Source organism: Prunus persica, chromosome G7 (assembly GCF_000346465.2).
Source record: "Prunus persica cultivar Lovell chromosome G7, Prunus_persica_NCBIv2, whole genome shotgun sequence".
In the NCBI taxonomy this organism is placed as follows: Eukaryota; Viridiplantae; Streptophyta; class Magnoliopsida; order Rosales; family Rosaceae; genus Prunus; species Prunus persica.
The window spans coordinates 12794390-12806588 of NC_034015.1; the positions used below are offsets into that span (position 1 = coordinate 12794390).

Genomic DNA, 12199 nt, shown 5'->3' on the forward strand with positions numbered 1-12199 from the left:
GCCACCTCTCTCTTGGTTAAACTTTAAAGCTTCACATTCGGCAAACCTATATTCTGGGGCGGTAGGAGAACCAGCGCTGAACTAAACCCCCCCCTACCCCTACTCCGCTGACTTGAAGGACGTAGACATTCCACTTCTATCCGTTTTGGGGTGGAACCTCAACTCAACTTCCTTCAATTGTTGTGGTTGTTGTTAGGTGGAAATGGGGATTTTATGTATATGTATATGTTTATGTGGTTTGTGGTTTGTGGGTTTCGGATGGTTTTAGTTTATAGCTGCTAATTGTACTGTTGATATCTAGATTATGCTGAATGGGAAGCTGGGTAATACACCTTGTTAGAGAATGGCTTACTGTATGTCAGATGTTTGTAACTCACTGCAAGGAAGATCGAGAAAAGTTGTCAATAATGTTCAGCTTCTATTGGGAAATAATAGCAATAGAAAGCTATGTGCAGATTATATATAGTTTATGCATGTCTGCTGGATGTGTTATGACTTGTTTGATTCAGTTTTTCCTTTATGGATCGGGAAATTAAGTTTTTAATTTATTTTCACTTGTGGAAATAAAAGATTATGTAGGTTAGTGATTCTAGGAAGAACCATTTTTGTACAATGGAGATAGTGTAGGTTAATCCTTTACTTGGATCAATCAGGAGCTTTGATTTGAGCACTGTAATTTTGATCATTGTCATAAATCTAGTTTCCCTTTGTCTCATGATTTGAGGAATTCTATCCTGCTTTTGCCCCGATGCTAAATGATTGTTGCATATTTTATTTTGCAATCGATTATTGGAAGGTTTACAAGTTGTATGCTTGTGCATGATATCAGGTTGGCAACAGGATTATCAGGAAGAGGATCCATGTGCGTGTGGAGCATGTGCAGCCTTCAAGGTGCACTGAGGAATTCTGTTTGAGGAAGATAAAGAATGATCAGTTGAAGGCTGAGGCCAAGGCAAAGGGTGAGGTTATTAGCACCAAGAGGCAGCCAAAGGGACCCAAGCCAGGTTTCAGGGTTGAAGGGGCAGTCATGGAAACTGTTACTCCCATTCCTTATGATGTCGTCAATGATCTTAAAGGAGGCTACTAGATCTATTTTACGGTTGTGTTGGTTATCCCCAAGGACTGGTCTATTTTATTCAAGTGCTTCTTTAGTTTGAGGTACTTTCATCTGCTGCAGCAGAAATTGCTTAGTTTAATGTTTTATGATACATGATGTTTTCAAGTACAATTTTGTGCGAATGTGGAAATCGTCTGGAATTACCTATATTATTTGTGGTGTTGTGCTTATGTTTTTTCTGATTATTCCCAGCACTTGGCTGGCTAAAGCTGTGGCTGGGTTTTTAGAAATGCTTATTTTGCAGGTTCAACCTTGCCCTTTTTTTGCATTAAAAAATTAGCACCTCATGGTATTTCTAATGATCAAAGTTTAATTATATCAGTCTCTTTTACACCTATATTTGTTTTAGATTGGACTAAATTCTGGGCTCTACTGTGTCTATGTTAATTGTCTTAATCCAAACACTGACACATGGTTTGTCTGAAGTCATGTGAATTTTTTTAAAAGTTCATAAATCCTACATTACTTTCTGTGCAAGTATGAACTTGAGATTCAAATGGTTCTTTTGGATTAATGAGCAAATCTTAAACTATTTACTCCGTGTAAGTTATGTGAATTTTTAGATTTTTGGATTCAGCTGGCATTGTTTGCAATGTATATGTATGGTTCAAATCTTTCACCCTCTATGGTCTTACGGGATTTGAATGCATGACCAAAGACCATGCTTTAACCGTAATCTTTCGTCCTCTATCGTGTTATGGGATTTGAACTCATGACCATGGTTTATAGAAATCGTCTTTGTCCGGTTTGCAGAAATTCTTGTAGTGTGGCAACATTTCTGATAGGCTCAAGTCTGCATTTTTGTTGAATTGGCCAAAAGTTGAACAAATTTATAGGATAAAAGTTGTTTTTTTAAGGTGGTGTTTTCTACTAGACAATTCATATTAAATGTGACACTAGATGAACTCCCTATAAGATAGAATCAGAAGCATTTAATCTAAAGTCTACCATGTATTGGTTTAAGAAAAGAATATAAGGTGAGCTGGGCTGGGGTTCCAACTTCAAACAGAGAAACCTTGATTTCCAATTACTCCTGTTAATTTTGTTTTCTTTCTCTACCCAAAGGAAAATTGGTTTTGTACCCAAAATAAAAAATAAAAAAAGAGACGGAAAATTGGTACCTTTACGTTTGTTGCTTACCAAAAGAAGATCTTTCTCTGATTGTAATGATCCAAAGTATTTTTTTTTTTTTTTTTTTATAGAACTGATTCTGTGTCTCTCAGATCAATAAATACAGCCCAGTTTTCTTCGGCTATTTCTTCTTGTCTCAGGTACCATCTCTCTTTACACCATTAAACTATTGTTTTCAATTGTTTTCTTCTTCTTTATTTCAGGGGGTCTCATGGTTGCATAACTTGCATAATTCAGCTATTGGTTTTTTCCCCCCCTTTTAATTAGGCAGTTGACTTCGGCACTTGCTCAGTGGTTCGCGGCGATGCGGAGCACTGGTGCCATAAGCTGATTGATCAATCAAGCAGATGCGAGCTACATAGTTGCATTAACGAATGCTCCAAAGAACCATCTGGTGTGGGAGTGTGCCAAAATACAGTTTGTTTTTGCACATACTATTGTAAGGATCCTGTAAAGTGATTACGAGTCATTTCATGAGGGCCTGAGGACACGTACGGACGGGGACGGGCTGTAAAAGCAATATCAAGCACATAACATTGTTAATAGTGGGAGATTTACATTCAAGTTCTTGTTTATGTTGTTGTTCAGTAATCACATTACACTTAATTATAACATAAACTTCGATCCTAACATGATCAATTTGGATAACCCGGGTTCAACCCGAATTCAGCCATGGATGAGTGTTGGATTTACTGTAGTGTTGCTAAAAATGTTCATATAGGTCGATATCGATGGGTCCAAATTCAAAAGCAAAGAGGTAACCGATTAACTCTCAGCTAGTCTAGCAGTATTTCTTTTTACAATTTTGAAAATGTTCCAAATTCGAAAGCACTATCTTGCAAGGAACCTTTCTCTTTTGTTATGATGACGACTTGGATAATACTTTAGTATGTTTCTTGTAACAATGTCAAAGAATAGTATGGAACTTTTCATTGTGTATATATAATAGCCATCCATTATAAGGTGGTCAGTCACTTCCACAGCTTGTCTAAAGGCCATGCCTGAAAATAATATATCTTGATTACAGAGGTGGACTCATCTAGTGAGCCAAACTGGTAAGCCTATATATGCAAAATGCTTATTATTATTATTATTATTATTATTATTTTTTAAATGTTTTGAATTTAGGATGAAGGGAAAGAGGAGAAGCGGTAATAGCTGAGGCTGTGCAGGAAGCCTTGGACATAGTTTGAGCATCTTCATATACAGCAAAGATGTTCCAACCAAAACCGGAAAAAGGTACGAGGCGTGATGAGGGTGTTTCATAAATTAGTTTGCTCAAACATATCGACATTTTATTTTTCTTGTTGAATAAATCCGAAAGATTACAACATTCATCGTAATTGAGATTCCAAACATGATCAGAAATATAACTAAGGGTAGATATCATTCCCTTATTATTACCATATCTAACAAGCTGTTTGCCTCAACTAACAGTTAGTCTCATGATACTTCTTCTCCCATATATTGAAACAAGTCCCAAGTTCGAAACCTCCGCAACATTGTACTCGATTTAGTGCTAGACCCATTCACAACCTTAGGCAAAATCTAATAATTAATTTTTACCGGCTTCTCTAGTTTGAGTGAGAGTGAGACTCATACTGTGCATTCTAGCAGTTACAAATTTATTTAATTTTTTATGTAGTCGATGAAAACTTAACCAGATAAATTTTTTATTTTTTTTTTGGTTTTTCGGGACAGGCACATCAGCTTTTCACGGAGAAATTGGTCATGGTAACATGTACGTATATTGGAATGTTTTAGTGTTGTTTGGATATGAGTTGATAAAAAAAATTCTTGTCGAAGGTTGGATGGCGCTGGCTTCTCCCCTACGGAAGAGGAAGAGGAAGAGGAGACTTCATCAACCAATGCTGCACCAGCAGTAATAGTTGAGAAACCGAGGGATGAAGTGGCGATTCTAATCGAGGGTAAAGTGCGAGACACGCCGTCGTTTTGGCCAGATTGTTGTATTTACAAAGTCCCCCAGAGATTTCGCAGAGGAAATGAAGAGTTCTATGAACCCCGGGTGGTCTCAATCGGACCTTATCACTTTCACCAAGGAAGTTTCCCACAAATGCAAATCTTTAAACTCAAATACTTAGAGGCCTTCTTGAGCCGAAACGAGCTCAGCTTAGACCAATGCCTCGGCCGTGTGAGAACGTGGGAAGCAAAAGCCAGGCGTTTTTATGTAGACCTCATTGACCTAAGCAGTGATGAATTTGCCGAGCTGATGCTGGTGGATGCAATTTTTGTCTTGGAGCTTATGATCAGGCACCAGTTTTTCGAATATGTAGACAATTGCGACCGGATTTATAGAAAGCCGCGGATGATCGAAGATGTTTTCCATGATGTCTTGTTGATTGAGAACCAAATTCCCTTCTTTGTTCTTGAGGGTTTGTATGACCTAGTTGATAATAGCTCCAAAGGAACTCTCAAATTCTTTGTCGAGCTTACGCATGAGTTCTTCAAGGCTTCTGTCAAAATCAACGAGTTTGGTGCTGATCGTGCACCTGTGCCTGGAGTTAACCACGGAGTGAAGCATTTTGTTGATTTTATTCGGTGCTACTACTTGCCTACGGAGGACGAAAAGCATGAATATGGCCATAGGTTTTATGAAATCCCACCAAGCGTGACAGCGCTAGAGGATGCTGGAGTTAAGTTTGCCACAACAAGCACGAGGTCCTTACTTGACATACAATTCAACAGAGGATGTCTCAAAATTCCGAATTTTAGGGTAGACGATTGGACGGAAACTGTCTTCAGGAACCTGATTGCCTTGGAACAGTGCCACGATGATCACCAAGTGAAGTACATTTCAGAATTGATGTTCCTCATGGGGTGCATGATCAAGACTTCAAAAGACGTGGACTTGCTAATTGAACATGAAATTATATCTAGCATGCTGGGGAGCAACGTTGATGTGTCCACTCTGTTTAACCATATTGGCCAAGGGGTTGGTTTGGGTCAGCCATACTATTACTTTAGTCTTTGCAAAAAACTCAATGCCTACTGCAAGACCCCTTGGCACAGATGGAAACCTATTCTGCAGTGCGACTATTTCAACACTCCATGGAAAGTTGTTTCTACAATTGCTGCAATTGTACTCCTTGTGCTCACACTCGTACAAACCATATGCTCTATCTTATCCCTATAGCTTTGCATTATTTATATGCTTTTTCAAAGTGTTAAAACTGAGGAAGTAAAGTGGCACCGAATTAGTTTCTGATGCCAAGGTCAAAGAAGAATCCCTTGTATTGAATAATCAAGACTTGAATGGGAAGCAGCTTGCAAGGAACCTTTTCTTTTTGCAAATATTGAAGAATACTTGCAGGACACACTTCGTGTATTTCGTGTAACAAGTTCAAAGAGAAATATGGGTCTTTCATCAGTTAGTTGTAGAAAGAGCTAGGCCTGCTTGAAAATATTATCTTATACCAAGAAAGAGCCATCTAGTTAGCCAATGATTCAATTCAAATACTCATAAGGATCTCGAACTTCTACATTATCATCCGCATTTCATAAAATTTCTCAAATTGTTAACTTTCAATTTTCATGAAAAATACCCAATTCATTGCAATATCCATCGATTACAGCCACCACCCCTCAATTGATTGTCATTTGGAATTCAGCCAGAATTCATGAAAAGAAGCTGCACTCCATGTCTGGATGGAAAGAAACTAATGCAAAGCGGAAAAGACAGGACTGGAAACGTCACAAAGAGAGAAGTAGGGGAGTTAGTCAACGTCGTTTTAGAAAAATATAAAAGAAAACTCTTTATTAGCTTAGGTGTCATATTTTGAGTTGTTGGATTTTTACAATGGCTTGGATGAAACTAAATGTGGAGGCTCTAAATGCAAAACTCGGGATCCAAACGCTTTATTAGCTTAGGTGTCATCTATTGAAGTCCCAATTATTTATTATATTCCATATAAATTGTGAATTTTAATGTTGTATTCGAGCTTATTTTTTTATTTTTTTTTTCTGCACACCTTAAAAATGTTAGAACTTAGAAGTAATTAATTAAAGGGAATGACAAAAAATTACTTTTCTTGTATGTACTTGTTTAAGTGGTTGGACAAAATTTACTTTTTTTTTTTTTTTTTTCTTTTTTCAAATATAGAAAGTCTGATTAGCACGTGCGTATTAAGCAACGTATAGTGTAACGCGACAGAATGCAGTGCAATGCAAAAATATTAGAGAGAGGGACATGGCGGAACAAGATTTATATAGAATAGCCATCCACTAACACGATCCTCTTTATGAATGACTTACGCAAGCCACGCTGATCAGATTTCTCCACACGAATTTCGCGATTTCACTTTTAATTTTCTCTCCGGCCAAACACAGAGAGAAAATCCGGCGAGAAAAAGAAAAATTGAAAAAGATGGGGGTTCCGCAAGCAATGGCGGCCGTGGAAGCGAGAGCATCGTCCATAAGAGACGCGCTGCACAAGAGCCAGACCATCACCGACAGCATGGTCTCCATTCTCGGCTCCTTCGACCACCGTCTCTCCGCTCTGGAGACCGCCATGCGTCCTACTCAGGTACCTCTCTCTCTCTCTCTCTGTTTGTTTCCCGAGAAACCTCACGACAATGTCACGCTTCTTCATTATGTTTCCAATATCTACTGCGTTTCGTTTCGCCTCCTGTAATTTACGTCTCTTTCGGTGAAAAATCTCTGCTTTTCGCATTTCGCATATATGTATATATGTAGCTGGAGCTGACGAGATCTGCTTAACGCTTTAGCTTTAGTTTACAGAAATTTAGGCTTCCGATTTGTTTTTTTTCCTTGTGCCCCTTGTGAATTTGTGGTAATTGTGGATGGTAGATACGAACGCATTCGATTCGGAGGGCCCATGAGAACATTGATAAGACATTGAAGGCTGCAGAGGTGATATTGGGGCAATTCGACCTCACACGCAAGGTTAATTAGCTCTCTTTGTCTTCATCAACTCATGGCATTAAGATTTATAACTTGGTCTTGTTTTTATGTGAAGAATTTGATTGGAAACTGTGGTGTTTGTTTAGGCAGAGGCTAAAATACTGAGAGGGCCACATGAGGACCTGGAGAGCTATTTGGAAGCAATTGATCAGTTGAGGAGCATCATTCAGTTCTTCAGTAAAAACAAGACTGTTAAGAGCAGTGATGGGGTGCTTAACCATGCTAATGCCTTGCTTTCAAAAGCCATCTCAAAGCTTGAAGATGAGTTTAGACAGCTGCTTACAAATTACAGGTTCGTTTTAATTTTCTGATTGAACTTTAGGCATGTACGAGAAAACATCTTTTCCCAAATTCCAATTACCACTTCCTGCTTAGAAATTGTCAGTCTACATACTAATCCCTCTCTCTCTCTGGTATTAGAATTGCATTAATAAACATGACAAGCAAGCACCAGCTTTCCTGAAGATTTATATACTATTTCCATTATATCTAATTAAGTGTATTAAGTTCGTGTTTTCGTTGTATCGTTTCCTTCTTAGAGAGGATGATTGTCTACAATGTTTGATCTGATGAAAAATGAAATGCAATTTAAAACTGAAAACCATGACATGCCAATCCTAACATAGGAAAGCAGGTCTGATAACAAATTAACTCTGTGATTTATCTCTTTTGTATTTCAGTAAGCCTGTGGAGCCTGATTGTCTATTTGATTGTCTTCCTGACTCTCTACGGCCGTCATCAGATCCAGCTGGACAGAAAAGTGATGGAAAGAGTTCAGAGCACCAAAACAAAAGCTTACAACCTGTCATTTACACACCACTAACGCTTATTCCTCCAAGGGTTCTGCCATTACTGCATGATTTAGCCCAACAAATGATTCTAGCTGGCCATCAACAACAGCTATTTAGGATCTACAGGTGTTTTTTTTTTTCGTTTGTGTGGTTAATCGTATGTTGCACCATTGCTTAAGTTAGAAAAAGAAGAAAATGGTGGAGGAGAGTTTGCAGTTTTTATTTTTATTCTCCAGATAGAATACGAAATATTTCCATTTGCTCTTTTTCTTTGTTACATGAATATCAAAAAGGTAACGTAAGGATAACTGTAGATAGAAAAAATTGGAGAAAAAGGATTCCTGTAGCCAACCCCACTTATTTGAATTTAAGGCTTGGTTGAGTCTGGTGTAAGTTCATCACTTCAAACCATTGTGATCTTTGTTTCACATTTTATTCATAAACTGGCAAAATGTTGTTTATCTATCAGGGATACTCGTGCAGCTGTTATGGAGCAGAGCCTGAGGAAACTAGGTGTGGAAAGACTTAGTAAGGATGATGTTCAGAAAATGCAGTGGGAGGTTTTAGAGGCTAAGATTGGGAATTGGATACATTATATGAGGATAGCTGTAAGGATTTCTTTGACTTTGACTCGGTTGATTGTAAATTGTTTGTTTGTTGTTTTCTGTTGCGTTTTTATTTACAATTATTATCATATCATATTTATATATATATATTTTTTACAGGTGAAGCTGCTGTTTGCTGGGGAAAAGAAAATCTGTGATCAAATATTTGAAGGTGCCGATTCACTTAAGAATCCATGTTTTGCTGAAGTGACTGCAAACAGTATGGCTGTGCTTCTCAGTTTTGGGGAGGCCATTGCCAGAAGCAAGAGGTCACCTGAAAAATTATTTGTGCTTTTAGACATGTATGAGATAATGAGAGAACTGCAGTCAGAGGTATTGAAATTTTAGTAACTACATAAAAACTAGTCCATGCATGACCAAACTTGTTTGGAAATGGTTAGTTGTTTACTTAATTTTAAATTTCGGGAGTTTCTTGTGATATATTTTGGGGGATAATTTATTAGGGATTGATGACGTCATGACAGGTATTTAAGGTATGGGGCGTATGGGAAATTAACTTTACACGCACATACACAAACAGTTTCTAGTTTTATGCATCAGTTCTTTTTTGTGAAAGCACTTCAAGTTGAAGAAAAAGTTTCTGAAGTTGCTCTATTTATTTTAATTTGGGTCAAAACATGGAGTTTATCAAGTTCATGTCATCTTGGAAAAGCTCTGTTTATATGCTTAGTGAACTGTCTCTATACCGTTGTTCACTCTTCACATTAATATTTTAGTCCCTTGCAGCATACAATGCATAATGTAGTGTTGGTTTTATTATGAATCTGAAAATTATGCTATTGTGATGATATGAATCAAGGTTATGACCTTCCTGTTCGTTTTCTAAAATCATTGGGAACTGTGTAAGTTTGGAAGGGCTCTAACAACACATTAAAACTCTTCAAGGAATAGCATTCAGATTAACAAGTTCATGCGTTTAATTCCATAAGATGATCACTGGAGTAAATTGAAGGCCAAAATGTAGAAAAGTGGTAACATTGCAATAATTAGTAGTGGCAAGCAGAAATCATATATTAATTTAGTTTGCAAGGGAATTAGAACTTTTACAGAAACGTAGAAGCTCAAGATGCTATGGATTGATGGTGTCATAGCAGGCTCGTCTTTATCTTTTTATGTTGATCAAATGTTGGTTTAATACTTCTAAGAAAACAAATTGATGGTTTAAATATAATTTTTAGATCTTATTTTTCAGATTGAATTACTTTTCGGAAGTAAAGCTTGTATGGAAATGCGGGAATCTGCCGTAAGTTTGACAAAACGTCTAGCTCAGACAGCCCAGGAAACCTTTGGTGACTTTGAAGAAGCTGTTGAAAAAGATGCCACAAAAACTACTGTTCTTGATGGAACTGTCCATCCATTGACAAGCTATGTGATAAACTATGTAAAGTTTCTCTTCGAGTAAGTAATGATTCCTGCTCTTTCTTCTTCTTGCTATTTGGTCCCCAGTCTGAGGAGCTCACAAATATATGTATAAATTTGAAGTAATCATGATAGCTGATGTCTTTCTGGATGATCTGATAAACGGTATCAATTGCTCGATCCAATCTTATAGTAAATTCATCTGCTTTATTTATGAGGGTAATATTTAATTTATCAAGTTCATTATTACAATAATTTCTATATTAGCTAAGTTATTACTTTTGATTATTATTTATATTTCTTCCTTTTCCCCAGTTCCAAATTTGGTTTTCTTTCTAGCTACCTCGGCCTTTGTTGATATTAACTGTGCAACAATCACACATGACTGTTTTAATGTTCGCAGTTATCAGTCTACACTCAAGCAACTTTTTCAAGAGTTTGATGACGGTGATTCAGAGTCTCAGCTAACAGCCGTAACTACAAGGATTATGCAGGCTCTTCAGAACAATCTGGATGGAAAATCGAAGCAGTATAAAGATCCTGCACTCACTCAGTTATTTCTCATGAACAACATTCACTATATAGTGAGATCTGTGCGGAGGTTCGTACTAGTCTTGCTCTTTGATAGATTCTGATCCTATCTGCATCCTAACATTGCCGGTTAAGTAATTATATACAGGTCTGAAGCGAAGGACTTGTTGGGGGACGACTGGGTGCAGATACACCGAAGGATCGTGCAGCAGCATGCAAATCAGTATAAGAGGGTTTCTTGGGCAAAGGTTTTGATTATTTGATCAATCTTGTTCTCCATTATAATCTTTCTGATTGTGGATGTTAGCTGAAAATCATTCTCAGCTGCTCTGTTATTTTCGGCCTTTTTGTTTTTGTTTTTGTTGGTGAGATGCAGATTCTGCAGTGTCTTACCGTCCAAGGAGGAAATTCATCAGGTAGTGACAGCAGTTCACTTTCAAGAGCAATGGTGAAAGATCGGTTCAAGACCTTCAACGTCCAATTTGAGGAGCTTCATCAAAGGCAATCTCAGTGGACGGTTCCCGATAGCGAGTTGCGAGAGTCTTTGAGGCTGGCTGTTGCTGAAGTCCTCTTGCCTGCTTACAGATCATTCGTCAAGCGTTTCGGGCATGTTTTTCTCACATTTGCAAACGTTCCTTTAAAAAATAAAATTCATAATCTTATTTTTTTCAGCATTAATATGGATGTAATCTGTGTTGCAGGCCTATGATCGAGAATGGGAAGAACCCACAGAAGTATATAAGGTTTCGTCCCGAGACTATCGAGTCCATGCTGAATGAATTCTTTGAGAGTAAGACCTGGACTGAACCGAAGCGGTAGATATATATAGTTGTAGGCCTGTTTTGAAAGGGTCTGGCTTTGCAATTGGTATTCTTTGTACAATGATGAGGTTAAATAATAGTCCAATTTTATATGTCCCATGTAAAGCTTGCATTATTCTTCCAATTTATTTAACTATTTGTTTTTTCAGCTACTAAAATGAGAAAAATGTGTAATTTGGAAGGATGTTTATCACTTCTAGAATTTTGTTTCCATGAAAAGATTAGGAGAGAACAATCATTGGAGGGGAAGTACTAGCGTCAAAGATAATCTCTCTCTCTCTCTCTCTCTCTCTCTCTCTCTCTCTCTCTCTCCCCCTCTCTTGTAATGACGAATCCTTGAATGATAATGATAATTTGTTGTAAGGGCATAGTTGTATATGTCTTTCCGCAGTGTATAGAGCGGGAATAGAAAGTGGAAGCATCAGTTTTAGGAAAAAAGAAAAAAGAAAAGAACAAACAAAACCCAAAATTATTCAAGAAACAAAATTATACAAACAAAACCCACAACAAACAAACTTATAGGAAAAAGAAAAAAATGCAGCAGCAAAACTGAAAAATTTCTAGACTTCGTTTGCAAAGAAGGAAGAACTCCTTATGTGCAGGGAGTTAAATATTTTCGATTTAAAAAAGGATAAGCTAAAAAGTTAAAAAATGGAAGAATAAATAAGAGCAAACTTTAATTGCTTTTTTTCTTTGAATTAATTTGATAATCATCATGGCTTCATGAATGGAGAATACTTGGTTGATACTTTGTTAATTTCTTGTAACCAGGTCAAAGAACAGTATGGATGCCTTTTCAACGTGTAGCATCAAACCTTATAAGCGAATACAAATTGCAAAGTGAAAACAGTTAGTCCCACATTTGCCCAACGAAAGGGGTGC

The 12199-nt window shown here is 37.3% G+C and overlaps 3 protein-coding genes across 3 annotated transcripts in view; all 3 read left to right on the top strand.

Annotated features, from left to right (window-relative positions):
- LOC18770852 (60S ribosomal protein L21-1) overlaps positions 1 to 1360 on the top strand; it is a 2560-nt gene extending 1200 nt beyond the window's left edge. Inside the window, exon 3 of the mRNA XM_007203760.2 lies at positions 830 to 1360. Within this exon, the coding sequence (XP_007203822.2) occupies positions 830 to 1087 (258 nt within the window). The 3' untranslated portion in view covers positions 1088 to 1360. The remainder of the gene's footprint in view (positions 1 to 829) is intronic.
- Positions 3220 to 5543, top strand: LOC18770621 (UPF0481 protein At3g47200). The gene is made up of 4 exons (XM_020569299.1): positions 3220 to 3303; positions 3377 to 3487; positions 3950 to 3989; positions 4055 to 5543. Exons 2-4 carry the CDS (start codon positions 3463 to 3465, stop codon positions 5400 to 5402), a joined length of 1413 nt encoding a protein of 470 aa, XP_020424888.1. The 5' UTR covers positions 3220 to 3303; positions 3377 to 3462; the 3' UTR covers positions 5403 to 5543.
- Positions 6072 to 11563, top strand: LOC18770973 (exocyst complex component EXO70A1). The gene is made up of 11 exons (XM_007204540.2): positions 6072 to 6791; positions 7076 to 7171; positions 7276 to 7481; positions 7870 to 8106; positions 8450 to 8588; positions 8706 to 8918; positions 9799 to 10004; positions 10369 to 10566; positions 10645 to 10744; positions 10873 to 11102; positions 11198 to 11563. Exons 1-11 carry the CDS (start codon positions 6633 to 6635, stop codon positions 11313 to 11315), a joined length of 1902 nt encoding a protein of 633 aa, XP_007204602.1. The 5' UTR covers positions 6072 to 6632; the 3' UTR covers positions 11316 to 11563.